A 16,923-nucleotide genomic window follows, 5' to 3' on the forward strand; every position below is an offset into this window, starting at 1 on the left:
GATATACTTGAATATCAGTTTAGGACAAAGGTTGAGCAACCTTTAAGGTTTATTGCTAGTTTTGGAAATAATACTACATATTTCAGAAACTTGGTGTATAAACATTGGGACATATTACTAATGGATGATATGTTAAGACAGGTTCTACCCCCGAAATGTCTTTTTCATATAGAAAAGGAAGGACACTGGCAAGGTTGTTTAATCACTATAAGAAAGTATGTAAGGGATAAAGTGGTTAGTCAAACTGGTTTGGATGGTAGACCATTGTTTGGTTGTTATCCATGTGGACATTGCAAATTTTATAGTTATGAAAGAAAGGATAAACAATTTACTTCTAAAAATAAATTGCAGGTTTTTGACATTTTAGTGCAGGGAAATTGAGTAGTGACTGTGAATGGGTAATAACCTGTACATGCTCTGCATTTTATGTGGGACAAACATCATGGCCCTTAAAACTTAGGATGTCTGAACATTTGAGTGATATTAGATGTGCTAAGACTACCAATGCCCTATATAAACAAAAACATATCTCTGCATTTTTCACTTTTATTATCTTTGATAGAATTTTTTATAATAGAAATAATAAGGTGGGATGGCATTCATTGTTGGATTACAAAGAAAGATTGTGGATTAGTAAGTTAAAACAGTGTAAGAAACTTCTCTGTGTGGAAGATTTTCAGTCCATATATTTCTAGTTAATCGCTGTATATTAATCAGATCAGACAATAGTAGTAAAAGTAGTGAACTTAAACTCGTCTTAAAACAAAACAAAAAGTAATAATAGAAAATATATAATTGTACAGCATTACTAAGTATTCGAAAGTAATCCAAGCAAGGCAGGCAGTCTGTGTCCAGTCGAAAATCCTTTATTAAGTACACAGGCAAGCGATCCAAGTAAAACAAAAATAGAGTAATAATTTCCTCACAAGTTTTCTAAATATATATATACTTTTTATCAGGTATGGGAGTGGTTTATTGTGCTGTAAAACAAAGTGTTATTGGTATACATGTTAAATTCACATCCCTTCCTCCATCAGTGCGACATTCGAGCTGGTCCTGCCCTACCTAGGAGCTGTCATAATAATATATAGCCCTAATGTACTTTAATGGTACATCTTATTTAACCAAATTATTAAGTAGATCATTAAGTCTGTGATTTTATACAAGGCAATATACTACATGGCTGGAAATATATCAACCTTAGTTCATTTTGCAATCAAAAATTATATATAAATATATACATATACATTTTGCATGTAAAAATCAGTTTCTATTTTCATAACCTATTGTTAACAAAGATCACTTTCGTCCTTCTAGACTTCTTCAGGTCTGTGTACAAGAAACCTAAAAACCTATATAACTGTATAATTAGTTAGTATTGTTATTACCATCATTTTGAATAAAGTGGAAAAAAGAGAACCAGAAAAAAATAAAATAAATAAATAAATTATATATATATATATATATATATATATATGTATATATATATATAATGGAAACAAAATACACACTTAAATTTCAAATTATTTAAAATGGTATTTAAAACCAATTTGTAGAAAAAAATAAAATAAAATACAGTTAGTCATGTAAACAATGTGGCAATTTTCCACTTTGTTTTACAGCACAATAAGCCACTCCCATACCTGATAAAAAAGTATATATATATTTAGAAAGCTTGTGAGGAAATTATTACTCTATTTTTGTTTTACTTGGATCGCTTGCCTGTGTACTTAATAAAGGATTTTCGACTGGAAACAGACTGCCTGCCTGGCTTGGATTACTTTTGAATACTTAGTAATGCTGTAGAATTATATATTTTCTATTATTACTTTTTGACTTGATGAGTTTACGTTCGCTACTTCTACTACTATTGTCTGATCTGATTAATATACAGTGATTAACTAGAAATATATGGACTGAAAATCTTCCACACAGAGAAGTTTCTTACACTGTTTTTTTTTAGACCCACTACACTTTAGTGGGTTGTTTTGAGACTTCGGGGATACCACGGATATTGCTTGTTTTTTGGATTAGTAAGTTAGGTACATTATTTGCACTTGGTCTTAATGAACATTTGTAATATCCAATAGTAATCAAGGGAGTATTATATAAGGTGTGTGACATGGTTTAATTCACAGCACTGATGAAGACTTGATGCTGTTGTTGTAATGTTACAATTTTATGCCAATTTTTAGGCTTCATTAAAGAATGGAGAGCTGACTTAGTGTATGGGCTGTTTTGTGTTTTTTTGTTTTTCAAAGGTCCTTTGTATCTAGTTGTTTGCTCTCATGCCACAACTACAATGTCATACAGAGCAAATACCACTACCCTTTCTAATGTATTTTTCATGTTGGTGGTTTTATTCATAATGGTCACAATGTCGCTGTCCCAGCACAACCTATTTGATCCTGGCATTAACTTCTAATAGCCAAGAAAACATTTCCTCTGCCATGTTCTTAAGTAAACTGTGGTTGTGTGTGTGTGCATGTGTGTGCGTGTGTGTGTGTGTGTGTGTGTGTGTGTGTGTGTGTGTGTGTGTGTGTGTGTGTGCATGTGTGTGTATATATATATATATATATATATATATATATATATATATATAGATGGGTCTATATCACATTGTCAAATTGGGAAAATAGCGAACGGCTATAATATCGAAAACGCCATTCATCGAAATGTGTTTTGTGGGGTGACGGTACAGTGGGGATTGTAATATTTGCCCTTTCCTCACTGTAGTGCAATCTTGGAGTTGATATATATAATTAGTGGGGGGTGTGGGGGTGCAGCCCCCCACAAGTATGACTTAGATGAACGATATTGTAGCCGTTCACTATTTTCTCGATTCAACAACGTGATATAGACCCGATATATATATATATATATATATATATGATAGATAGTTAGATTTAGATAGATACAGATATATATAGCTTCACACGTGTTCACACACATACATACACACACACACACATGTATTGCATCCCTTTGGAATGCATGTTTCCTTGGTAATTTTTACAGGACTGATGTGTGACAACTTTAATGGAAATGAGGAATACACCTCTTTTTCTTATATTGCAAAGTTTGCAAGCATCAGTGTTTCATGTAGCCAATTATGACAAAGTCTTTTTTTAGCAGAAGTATTACTGTTACAGTATAAGAGTAGTTTACATGGCCCACTGTCAGTCTTGTCCAGGATTCCATATAGGCAAAATAGAAAAAATCACTAACGTTGAGAATTTGCCAACATATATGTGACATTGATAGGAAAAACATGAATAACACCTTATATAAGCATGTTAATGGTAGCTTCACACATTTTATGTACTAGGAAGATAAAAACTGCAACGAACCACCATGAAATAAAAATTGTAGGATTTAATGAAGAAAAAATGAGCGCTTTCACGCACACTCAGGTGCGCTTCATCAGGTTACAATTACATCAAAGATATCACTTACTTTTATACATTTAAAAATTCCCAATTAAACAATTAGGACAATAATTAAGCAAATTTAAAGATATAGTACATAAGAAAATCCTTGTCAAGGCATACGGTTCATTCAGCTAACTAACTGTGTCAGATTACAAAACTTCAAGACTTCAAACTTGCCTTTAGGTCGCAACCAAATAATATAATGTTGCGACCATATAATCAGTAGCTATTAAAGCTTCAACATTGTCCATAAACAGTTTACAAATAGATATGAAAAATTTTTTAAAAATTGGACATGATTAAAATCTAACATTGAAAAGACGATACTAGTAAAAAACATACTATGTATCCACATATCAATCCTGGAATATAACCATGATGCGCTAATAGCGCTGATAGTTCATAGACAAATAATTTATGTCTATTCATAAGAGTAAAGATATGTAATATGAAGACATATATCAATAATAAAATTTACATAGCTACATCCAAAATCCAAACATCCTAGGGACGCTGCAGAGATTATCCTAGAAATACAAAAAACAAAACCAAACAATTCTCATAATCATATTGAGATTATTAATATTAGCTAGCAGCAAATGCCAAAATATTCACTTATTATTCAAATGAAAATAAATGAGTGTTAAAATAAGCGAAAGTTGGATCACAGTCAACATATTACAATGAGACCTATAGTCTATCATGAAAATCAAGAAGATCAAAAAATGTCCGAATTAAATAATCATGGCCAAGGACGAACTAATGAAGCCCAACCAATGTAATAGGTGTGTCATAAGAAATTTAGGACATATGCAGGTATGTCATTTAGTCTAATATCATAAATATTAATAAGGGCCACATAGAGTGTCACTAAACAAAACTGGAAATATCCAGCGATAAAAGAACATGACGTGCCAATGTCATGTGAGCAAAGTCAGAAAAGGAAAAATCAAAGCCTGCAGTCAGGACCCACTTAAATAGATGACATGGCCAGGTATTGGACCAGGCACAACAAGTAGGGAGATTTGCATGGCGGTTTAACCAGGCAAACGGAACAGATAATAAATATGGCATCAACAAGATCCTGCTAGAGCAGGCCGAATGTTGACCATGCTGTTTAGTCCAGGTTTTATATGGGCTTTAAGTCTAAGTATCCATCTTAATTCATGCAACTCAATAGTTCCTATGATGTCCCCATCTCGTTTATTTGTATTAATAACTTGTAGTACCAAAAAATTAAAACTATGTTGAACACAATCTTGACAATGCATCGCCAGGGCATTGCTAACATTGGCCTTTTTTATATCATACGTATGATTATACATACGGTCCCTCAATCTGCGTGATGTCATCCCCACATAATAGGCATCGCATTGATTACACATTGCCAGGTATATGACATTCTGGGTATCACACGTGGCATAGAAAGTGGGTCTGAAAATCATGTTAATACCAGGTATACTAAATACTTGAGTTCTACTAATATATTTACATAAGGAGCATCTACTGCATGGATAGGTGCCTGTCTTAATATTGGCTCTTATATCAACAGAAGAGGCTTCTAATTTCTCTTTACAGAGCAACCTCTTAATGTTCAAACAATTGTTGAATCTAAAGAAAGGTCGCTTACCAACTATTTGTGATAGAGAGGGATCGGAGAGCAATATTTTCCAATTGCCTCTGACGATCTTAGTAAGTTGATCTACATCATTGGTATATTTAATGTCATACATTTTATGTACTAGATAGCATTGAGGATACAGCTTGGGGCCCTTGGAAAGATATTTTAGAATGGAAAGAACTAAGATGGCAACTTAAGTTAGACTCCATGAATGGCTATGGTTGGAATAACAAGGTTTCTATGGGAAGTGTGTTGAGTCTTAAATCATCTCTATTTTAGTAACCTTTTTTTAACTATCATCACAGAAAAAGTATTTTGGTGCAAACGCATTTTTAGAATTCATGATACTGTTTCATCCTTGTTTTTATTGGTTTGTTTTTTTATATTTGCTTATTTTTCTTTACTGGATTGTTTTTCATGGTTTATTCACTCAGTTGTTAGTGTCACTTTAAGAAGTTTAATGATTCTTAATTATTTTTAATTACTTTTTAATTATTCACGCAATGAATATTAGAGGGAGGTGCTTGTATGTGTATTTATTAGCTTGGTTAATGAATCTTTATTTTATTCTGAAGAAGTTCCTGTAATGGATGAAAGAGCTAAATGTTTTTATATTTTACATGCTAAAGAGATCTGCAGCACAGTACAAACTCTTCGGTTTTGTTTTTATAAATTTGTGAGCATTACAAAAGCACTCTAGACTGTCTGCATTGAATATTTGGATGTCTTCAGCACCTTGATATATTCTGAAATAGCTGTTATATCTTCTTCATGTTGCAAAATGATTATGATAGGGTCTCTGAATGTAACCACGGTCTTATGCATTTGAGACATGAATGCCAAGAAGTTCATCTCAGGAGCAAAATTCAAGAAGTCACTCTTGACATACATATTGAGAATACATAATGTAGGGTTACAACTGAAGACCCAGCCAGTCATAATTCTTTGCTGTGCATGGAGCTTTATTTGTTCCTAGCACTAGTAGCTAGAGAAAAAAAAAGGTCAAAGTGTTTTGCTGGCTTTCAAAACCATAAAGCACTTAGTGAGTGCTGTCGAAAAGACAGAGTCACACATCTTATGTTAGGGAAAGAAAGTCAGGACAGATTGTTTGCACAGGCAGTAGGTAGAAAGAAAACTATTCTTAATTCTGCCACTGTCGTTTGTTGGCCAGTACTGGCATATTTTACTGCCTAGCACTATAGCCAGTCTGAACAACTTAAAGAAGGGTGCTTAACAACTGTTACGATGGGGGCTCGTTCTACAGAAGCACTTTAGTGGATTGTCTTTTTTGAGATATCAGAGCTTGATCACTGCACTCCATGTGCTACATATTTGTTTTCTACTGGGGATATAATAAATGCTACTTCCAGTGGTGGAAGAGAAGCAGTGGTGGTACAGCGGTAGCGTTTTTGTCTCACAGCAAGAGGTTCTCTTGTTCGATTCTCGGCTGGAGTGCCTTCTGTGTGGAGTCTGCATGTCCTCCCAGTGGTCGAGTGGCCTACGAGAGGCATGCGTGAATGGGCATGCCTTCGCTGAAGGTTGGGCGTCGGGCTGGCGATTCAGCACCATAAAAATCAACTGCCAATCATTAGCGAACTGGAGTTCCTCTGTGGCGACCCCTAACCAGTAAAAGCCGACAAGACAAACAACAAAAACAACTTCCAGTGGTGGAACAACTTCATTTTCTTATCATAGCAGCACTTTTGCCTAATTTTATAACATCAAAATACAGAATTATTGCATGAAGAAATTGGAGTAATGACTGTTCTTTATAGGGGGATGTAGAAAGCTCATGCCACTATACAGATAAGAAGACACTGTGATATAAAGTCTTAGATGACCTGTAGTTTGCGCAGCAGTAGAATAAAAAATAACGTGAGTAGCAGTTTTGTGACAGAGTGAGGAGAAATGCTTTTACTTACTTCCAGGTGCACCTCTCAACCTCTTTGTGCAGGAAATCTGGACAGTCAAAAATGGTGGGGGGGACAAAGGCCCAAAAATAGGGACAGATTTTAAATATTGCTGTTATAAACGTAGAAAGCTATTAGAATAACAGGTTTTGTGTTAGCATGTATTTTCGGGAGTACGTGAAATCTTAAATTCAAATGGCTATCATTATACACATGTAATTCTCTAAAGTTTTTTTTTCTTTAACCTGGCAGTAATAAATCAGAAAGGGCCATGTTATGCATTTATCATCAACTTGTTTGTTATGCAGTAGTGTTTGTACATTAAGGCAGACTATATGAGTCCATTGCAATTTGTATTTTACTTTTAAGCTATATGGTATGTTTCTATGCTAGTTTACATCATGACATGACCCCGAACAGCAATTTGAGGTTTTCAGTCTGCTTCAGCAAAGACACAAATGTCTTGCAGGACTCAGCAATAGTCAGTGAGCCTGAACAAGTTTATCTAACTCATTATTATTCTCTCACTCAAGGAACTTGTCATTACATTTACATAAAAGTTTCAGTTTTGAATAATTCAGGTGGGAATGTACAAATGTACATGTGCCTTCACCCCACTTCTCAGAGTCCTGGCTAGTTGTGTGTTTGGCTAGACTTTATTGATGAAGGCTGTCAGTTTGTGCAGGCGGGTGTTTTTCACTATACAGATTTATGAATTATTGTTTAAACAAGCCAAAAGACTTGTGTGCGTGTGTTTAGCCACACTTTAATTCAGGCAAAGCATACATCTCAATTTCTTTGCTTAATAATTCTGGATAAAGCAAAAATAATGGGGGCAAAAGCCCAAAAAGCCTAATATCAGGGACAATTTTTAAATATGTTGATTCACTTAAAATGTTAATAGAGCAGTAGATGTTTCACAAACATGCATTTTCTGAAGAATAAGAAGTACAAAACTATGTCTGGCATTATTGACTGACTATAATCCTTAGTAATTTACCAGAAAATCAAAAATACAAAATTACAAGGGGCATGACAGAAATCTGAGGCAAAATTAAGGATAGTCTGCAAAATCAGGGACAGTTGAGAGGTGTGGGGTAGACAAACTGTTTCAAGTCTTACTGTGCAAGTGGCTTTCCTCCATTACGTAGAATGTTGGGTAGCTGTATTTGGGCCACACTATTATTTTATTATACTGCAGTGGCAGCTAATAAAACACAACACTGCTGAAGTCAGGAGAAGGCTGAAGTAATTTTGCTACTTTTTATGTCAGTAGAAGGTGAGGAATATGTGATTAGATGAAACAAGATATTTTACTGCTTTTTATGCAAGTGGGAGGCAGGGAACATGTGATTAGAAAAAACAACTGATAATGTATTGCATTATATACTGTTAAAAGGTTTCTGTTTTTTCTTAATGTTGTAATAGATGTTTGAATTTCTTTCTTCCCTAGGCCTTCTCTAAAAAGGGGCTTTGCTCATTTGCACTTCCCTAATTAACAAACACTGAAAATAAAAGTAAATAATAATTGTTGTGTTACCCTAGAAAGTAGACTAATAAAAATTTCAGCCATAGGTGTGCCTTTCTCAACCTGTTTACAAAGACATTGCCTCTGTAAAAACTTTGTATTGATTTATTTTACAATTGTTTAACTTTTATTTGCCTACTATATTATGTTGCCTGAAATGTTAATAGACATATGGGAATTCTGCACTGTTAAAACTAATCTTGAATAGACTGCTGTAGTTTTGTACTTTCAGAGACTCTGGTGACTGTTGAAGAAAGAAAGAAGAGCCAACACAGCAGAACTCAAGAGTTCTTCTGATGACAGATGAGAGCAGGATGTGCCTAAAAAGGGTGAAAAGGGTTAGATTACTGGAAACATATGTTTCTAATCTGGGCATTTATGACCTTTAAGTATGTGCATGTCATCCAGTGCTTCTTTACAGCCAATCAGAGGAGGAAGAGAAGGGCATTTAAAGTGTCTTGTACTGCTGCTATTTTCTGTTACAGTTTGCTTCTGACGGCAGTTTCAGGGACTTTGTTCTCTGAGTAGATTCAGTCTAATCATTCCTTCTGCAAACATTACTAATGAATATGTTGCGAGTTCGATGCCTGAGAGGTGGCAGTAGGGGCGCTGAAGCAGCTCATTACATTGGATCTAGGGTCAGTACTTTCAGATTCCTAACTTTCATAGCAGTATATTCTTCCAAGTTTCTACTCTTAGTATTTCTGTCTTCCTTTTGGGATTTGATCTCTCACTACCACCTTCACTCTAAACAATGTTGTCACATTCTTAACATCATTGTCATAATGAATACTCTATACCAAGTAGCCTTGTTTTCATGTAAACTGTTTGCAGGAACTGATATGTTGATATGCTTTTAGAAAAGATAAAGTTGTATGCATATTATCACAGTTTTTGTTTATAATCATGACTGTATTGAAACACTTGCAGAGTTTGTTGATTTATCCTACCTTAAAGTGAATTTAGATTTGCTCATTTATTTTTTGATTCAGAGTATAAACTTTTTTTTTTACATTCAGTAATATTCCATTCATTTGAAAGTAATTAGCATATCAAAAAAATAATCTCTAAGCATTGTTCTTTAGTAAATGTTATAAAGGCTTAATGACACTAATTTAAGAAACAAAACTCAGATTCCAAACTAGTAAATGCTACTAGTTGTGTTTCATTCATTTGTATTGCTGAGTGCTTAGACCTATGAAAAGGCACAGGAAATGTAGTAGTGAATATTGAATTTCTCTTTCTGTTTCACATATAGATATTCTGTGGCTTTAGAAACGATAGTTTTATTCTTTGATTTCATGCAACTATATTAATGGTGTAACACTGAAGTACTTTGCTTCAGAGTTCCCTAGATTTCATCCCTTTAAACTAGTATATGTGTTCTCATGTTTGTACACTTACATTGTAATTTTAAAATGTGAAGCCAAAATAGCCAAAAATAAATTAGTTGCTGTTCAGTTTCAAAATTAAACGGTTAGTGAAGTATACATTGAGAACAAAAATGTGTGAATGGAGTGCCAACCTCATTAAAATGCAGTTGCAGCGCAACTGGGAGTCATCTGTTCTGCTGAGACACAACTTGATGAATCTTCCAAATCTCAGCAATATGTTTTGAAAATGGTGCTCTTCTCTGAGTTTGGAGGAAAAAAGGCAAAACATTTGCTTTTCTTTAAGTTATTTATGATCTTAGTTGTGGATATATTAAGTAGTAAGTGGTGTGGAGGCATTAGCACTAATTCTGAAGAAATATCCATTTAAAATATTTCTGAACAGTTTTGTATATTAAAACCAATATATTCAATTGTGTTTGGGAGCCACATAACTAAAGGCTACAGAGTTAGATTCTTCCTTTTGGAGTAATTCATTATTCCACAATCTTTCTAAATTGCAGATATTTTACTATGAAATAAGTCTTGTGCCCATTTCACAGTGTAAATACATTGCATAAAACAGAGACAGAGTAACTTTACAATGTATGCCAATAAGGCTGTAAACCTCTGTGGCATCAAGGATCTAATCTTCCCACAAGGTCTGTTCACTTAACTGTAACTGTGTTATCTAGAGGTTTGAGATTTAATACTAATAAATGTACTGTTCTGCATTTTGGTACCAGTAATATTTTTTGCCATTATGCACTGGTTTATCAAGTGTGTGCATTGTCACATGTGATAAAGTACTTAGGTATTATGGTGGACTCATATTTAAAATTTGATGTAAATGTTGCTAATATAATTAGGAAATGTTATGGACTCATCAGGAATATACTCCACTCCTCTAGCAGTATTACTTAAGATATGTACAACTAGTGTGTTTAGTGCTACAGAATTAAAGATGTTAGAATGTATTCAGAAAACCATCACTAAGCAAACTGAATGTTGTGTCTGCCATATACTGGGATACTTGAACGTCTGTCTTTATATTCGGCTGCATATAAGTTTTTGAGAGATGACCTAATAATAATGATTTATAAATGTTTAAGGAATTGTAAAATAGCTATTATGCAGGATATAGCTTTTCCTGATCTTATTGATACTAGAAATCATAATTTCTTGGTTAGATTGCCAGCTGCAAATTCAAAGTTAAGACTCATTTTTTTCATTTAAGTGCTGGTGGAATTTGGAATACATTACCTACGTCTATTAGATCAGCGGAAGATCTTTTATCTTTCAAAACACTATTAGCTAATTGATTTAATAAAGTACACTATGCATGAGTGAGTAGAAGAAGGCAAACTTTAAAATGCCCACTGTAGGCCCATAGTTTTGTTAACATATCATTGAATCATTGAATAGTTTACTGGAACCTATTTGAGGCCATATGGCTATAATTCTCCACCTGCTGCTTTCCTGGCATGCTTGTCATAACTTTCTGTGACATATCATGAGACCACTCTTTCTTTAACTTGTTGACTGCCCTCACCACTGGTACACACCACACAGCCTATTTTTCCTAGGAAGCACTGCCTTTCACATGCAGCTCCTTGGTACTGCTTTAACTGTTGTGGTCTTGAATGGGATCCATTAAGACTGTACATTGTCAATCTGTGCTGCTATACAGGACAAACTCTTTGCAGGTGAAATTTCAACAACAACCTCACATGTTTGGGTGTGCTAGTATACCAGTATATTGCTCTAGCATTATACTTCTAAAAAAGTATTGTACTTTATTTAATTTGCCTAATAGCCTAAGTTATGTTTGAAAAGGATCCATTTTAGTTTAGCACAGCTAGCTACACAAAAAGTAAATAAATAAATGTGTCATACTTCATGTCATTAAATACCAAACAAAAGACTACAGGGTACTGCACAGAAGAATGCAAAGTAAATAAGTAATCTAGCATATTCCATTTACTTTTGTACTGTATTATAATTTTCAGTTTAACTGAAGTAGTTTGATTATTATGCTGTTGTTTATGTTCACTTGCACTTGCTTGTATGACTTATGAAGTCGTATGAAATGGGAGAAGGACTTTTTTTATGAAGTAGAAGTATTCAAGCCACAGAGTTTTGAACACTTTGTCTCCAAAAAGCCATTTTGCTTTTCCAAATTTCAAACACATTGGAGAAAAGACAAAAGCTGAGTTTTACCAAAACACAGGTATTTCCATTTGTTATATAATTTAATATGGGAGGGGGGGGTGCAAATCACCACATGAGAGATGCAGCAGGACTTGACCCCACCCAAAAAGATTTTCCACTTTATAGTCCCCCTGATTGCAGATGTGTCCACTCAGGACAAAAGACCCTGTGAAACAAAATCATTACAATACATACAGTGCGGATAATTTATTTAATTTCTTACATATTATTTTATTCTAAACAATCTAATGGCCTTGGTTTTACACATCTTTTCCACATTTTCCCTTTTTTGTAAAGGTCTGACATTTGTTAGGCCTTTATTAACATCTTGCATGAGTTTTTATATCCACATATTATCTGCTGGTCAAATGGCTTGCTTAGAACAACATGATATACAAGCAGAGATTTCCATAGTTAAACATAAGTCTGCATAACCTACCATACTAATTCAGACATTAAAACTAAAGTACAGAAAGCATCACTACTCTCACCAAAAAGACTGTCCAAAAAATAATTGAATTAAAGCAATTATAGCAGTGCAAGTGTTATACCAGGGTACCATTAATATGTGCCACCTGACACCTGTAAATATTTAAATAATACAGACATAACACAATGCTGAATGTATTTAGAAATATGCAGGATGAAATAGTTAATATAACCATTCTATAGTACTCCATGCAGTTTGTAATATTCTACAGGTAATGTTGATTTTGTAACAGCAACATTAGTTAGGTCATCAGAAGCATGGGCCATGTATTACAGACACTTATGCCAACACATGAAAACATAAATGTAAATGAAATTCTCTCCATTTACTCTTTTAATGATGTTTAGTTATCGTGCAATATCAGTAGATATTCTAATCCTTGAAGGTACAGTGGCTACAGCACAGCGGAAGTTTGCTAAATTGTCAAGACAGCTTGTTTAACTGCATGTTGTTCTACATTGTTAATGTCATGGGAAACAATCTCATGAAGCAGATCCAGTGAAAAATGTCCCACTAAAATTAAAGTAAAAATAAACAATCAGTGAAGTTTTCTTAATGACAAAAGGAGACAATATCCAGTTAACAAATAAATTATCTGCTATGCTGTTTTACATGCCTTACCAAACTACCTTGTCTTAATCCCTTACCTTCGCCCTTATTCTTTTTCCTCCTGTCCCATGTCCTCTTGAATTTCTTTGTGGATTCCCTGCCTACCATCATTTCCAGAAGTCCATTTCATGGTTTTACAGCCCTGTATTTAAAAAGTACTTTATTAACTCCAGGGAGTAGTTAGTTCCTACAAACTGCCACTTTACTTTTCCTCTTCTTCCTGCTGTTTCCCTCTTGCTCAGGATGACCCCTTCAAATCCACCTGATTTTAATACATATACCAGTTTCACATCCCTCCATCTCTTCTTTTCTCAAATGAAAAGAGCTATATCGTTAATGGTCTGTGTGCACTTTCCTTTCCAACCATAACTCTCAACCAAACAAATTCCTTAGAATTTCCCAAATTTGAGGCTAAAATAATTGAATACCATTAATTCCCAATTGGCCCCTTCAAATCACGATATTGCTTTCTTTATTTACAATTTTTTCAAGAATGCTGATGTCATCAAGCATTGCCAGCATATCCTGCAACGTCATCAACGTGCAAGGGCATACATGATGATGTCAGTGTCATGAGACCATGCTTGAACCCTAACTGCCTTTAAGAGAGCTTTAAAAAAACAAAAAAAGAAAAAAAAGTTGTTTATGGCCGAAGTCCACCCACAACTTATGGCACACGGATGCATATTTTGGAATTTTTAAAACAGTGGACATGACTTTTTTTTTTTTAATGTTGACCCTTTTCACTGGCATTGCCTGGCTTTGGAGGCATTTGATGTTAGTAAGTAAAGTATTAAGTTTATGATGTGAAGTAATACACACTCGTTTATGTGAAGTATAACTTTTTAACAAAAGAAACAATGTAGTACTTTAATACGTTAATCTGAATGTACCGTCTTCTCCACACTTGGTACAGTGTATGTGTGCATTCTTGCATGAAAGCAGAAGTGTGTGTGTGTGTGTGTGTGTGTGTATGTGTGTGTGTGTGTGTGTGTGTGTGTGTGTGACACAGTCAGTGAGATTGATAGACAGTGGCAGCAGCAGCTCAGAGATCTGCATACCTCTTGACCTCATAGCTCAAGAAATCTGGATAAAGCCTAAAACTTGTAAAGTTTATTCAATAACAGGACTCCTATTTAACAAGCATTTTCTGAACCACAACTATGTTTGGGAGTGGGGAGTAAGATCGCTTGAGCTTTAGAAGCAGACGTTCAGAGGTTTCCATACCTCTTGACTTGCTAGCTCAAGAAATCTGGATAAAATCTAAATGTTGTAAGGTTGTTTGAATAACAGAGCTTGTGTTTAGCATGCATTTTCTGACCACCACTTGTGTTTGGGGGTGGGGAGTAAGATCAATCAAGCATTAGCAGCAGCAGTTCAGAGGTTTGCACACCTCTCAACCTCATAGCTTGAGAAATCTGGCTAAAACATAAAAATTGTAAAGTTGCTTGAATAACAGGTCTTGTGTTTAGCATGTATATTCTAAACCACATTTAGGTTTGGGGGTGGGGAGTAAGACTGATCGAGCAGTAGCAGCAGCAGTTTATTTATTTATTTAACATTTGTATACCAGGAAAGTTCAACTTGGAGACAAAGCTAATTTTCAGTGGAGGCCCAGGGAGAAACACTTCAGATGCATGTCTTTGTAACGTGGGAGGAAACAAAAGCACCCAGAGGAAACCCACACAAATGCAGGGAGGACATGCAGACTCCACACAGATGGCACCCCAGTTGAGAATCAAACTGGAGAACCTCTTGCTGTGAGGCAACAATGCAACCACTGGACCCCTGCACTGTACAATTTCTTGAGTTCAGAGGTTTGCATACCTCTCAACCTTGTAGCTAAAGAAATATGGATAAAACCTAAAAATTGTAAAGTTGCTTGAATAACAGGACATATATTTAGTAAACATTTTCTGAACCACAACTGTGTTTTGGGGTGGGGAGTAAGATTAATCGAGTTGTAGCAGCAGCAGTTCAGAGGTTTGCAAACATCTCGACCACATAACTCAAGAAATCTGGATAAAGCCTGAACAAAAGCTCAATAATAGGAACAGATTTTAAACATACCTCTCAAACTCTCAGAGCAAGAAATCTGGACAAAACCAAAAATAATTTGTCGGACAAAGGCCCAAAAATAGAGACAGATTTTAAATATTGCTCCTGTAAATGCAGATATTTGCTAGAATAACAGGTTTTACATAATTTTGTATTTTCCAAGTGATATAAAGTCTGATACTCAAATGTCTGCCATTATTTATTATTATTTAGTGACTTCAATCTTCATATTGGTATCCCCCAATTCCATTGGAATGGGCAGGGTTATATGATTATGCATGCACGTTATGTTAATTAGCATCCTGATTTTTGGCCAGTTATACCTACTTTTCATGGGCCTTTGTCCATATTTTGATGATTCCAGTTTGAAAGGTATGTTTCCCAACATTCTGTAAATCTTTCAGGTAGCTTTCTTGTGGAATCCTTCCAGCAGCCTGATGTCCTTTTCCTTTGCATGGCCTCTAGAACTGCACTCAGTAAATCATTGTAGATAATTGCTGATAATTGTTACTCCTTGTTGTTTTTATCCTGTAATGTCTGTTTATTTTGGCTGAAAATCAAAAGCAATAAATAGTATATTGGAAAAAAAGAAAAGCATTACATCTTTGTTTCTGGAACCTGTTCCAGAGAATATCCACAAAGTGTGTGTTTACTTTTGCTGCTTAAAGCATATGATGATGGAGATCTTCAGTAGAGTACTGGCTAGATTGAAGTCATTAATAATAATAAATGATGGCAGACATTTGAATTTCAGACTTTATATATCCCTCCCTTTGAATCAGCAGTTTCTGCTTCTGTCAAATTTTATATATGGAAAATTAACCTTCTAGTAGCCTTTACTTCAGCTACAAGAGTTCCAAGCCCTGATGGCATCCCCTCCTTTCCTTGTCTTTCATAAGGACAGGGTTTCTCGGAAGGCCAAACCTTCTTTTATGCATAACATAGTCAATGAGCTATCCCTCAATCAGGCCATAAATCTTCCTGTTTTTATCTAACCCTCTCAGAATAAAGGGGGCTTAATCCTCCATTCTCTGAATATACAGAAGCAGCTCAAATTTCACTTGGCTAAGACCAAGACCATTTGCAAGACTGTCCAGCTGTTTTTTTTTTCCTTCCAGGAAGTCAAGTTTGAAAAAACAGTGTCTAAACAATCTATTGCTAACTAGATCTCTATTTCCTTTTGCTATACTCACAATGCAAAATCTTTACCTTCCTCTGTGAAAGCCCATTTCACTAGAGCATTAGCTTCACCTGGAGCCTTTGTTTGATTCCAGAGTCATCCTAGAAGCATCAAGCTTACCAAACACTATAGAGTATATGTTTTCACTAGATCCAGAGCTTCATTTACCAGATCTCTTGTCTCTGGACTAATTGAGTTGCTGTATGCCTAATACATCTATCATTACCACTCACTAAGCTTTGTAAATCACCCAAGAGATTTAAACACTATAACAGTGATCTAAGAAAGGATGTAGTGCAGTTGTGTAAGAACTTACTGTAATAGTAAATGTCTTACTGATCACTTGCAGTATTCCTTCCCACCCTTCCAACCCCCAATTTTTGTTTTTGACTAGGTTTTGCCCTCTACTTTCTCAGGGACCAGGGGTGAGACATTTTCTGCCTTCTCCCCTTTTAACTGACCTTTGCCTACCTTGTATCCTCATAAGTTCATAGGTAAATACTGGATTAACTAAC

The 16,923-nt window shown here is 35.0% G+C and overlaps 1 protein-coding gene across 1 annotated transcript in view; it reads left to right on the plus strand.

The window, feature by feature from the left end:
• Positions 1–8,974: 8,974 nt before the first annotated feature.
• Positions 8,975–16,923, plus strand: part of GATM (glycine amidinotransferase) — a 587,158-nt gene continuing 579,209 nt past the window's right edge. Inside the window, exon 1 of the mRNA XM_044077207.1 lies at positions 8,975–9,128. Within this exon, the coding sequence (XP_043933142.1) occupies positions 9,054–9,128 (75 nt within the window). The 5' untranslated portion in view covers positions 8,975–9,053. The remainder of the gene's footprint in view (positions 9,129–16,923) is intronic.

The sequence above is a fragment of the Protopterus annectens genome, chromosome 7.part0 (genome assembly GCF_019279795.1).
Source record: "Protopterus annectens isolate FY-2018-M chromosome 7.part0, PAN1.0, whole genome shotgun sequence".
Classification (NCBI taxonomy): Eukaryota; Metazoa; Chordata; order Ceratodontiformes; family Protopteridae; genus Protopterus; species Protopterus annectens.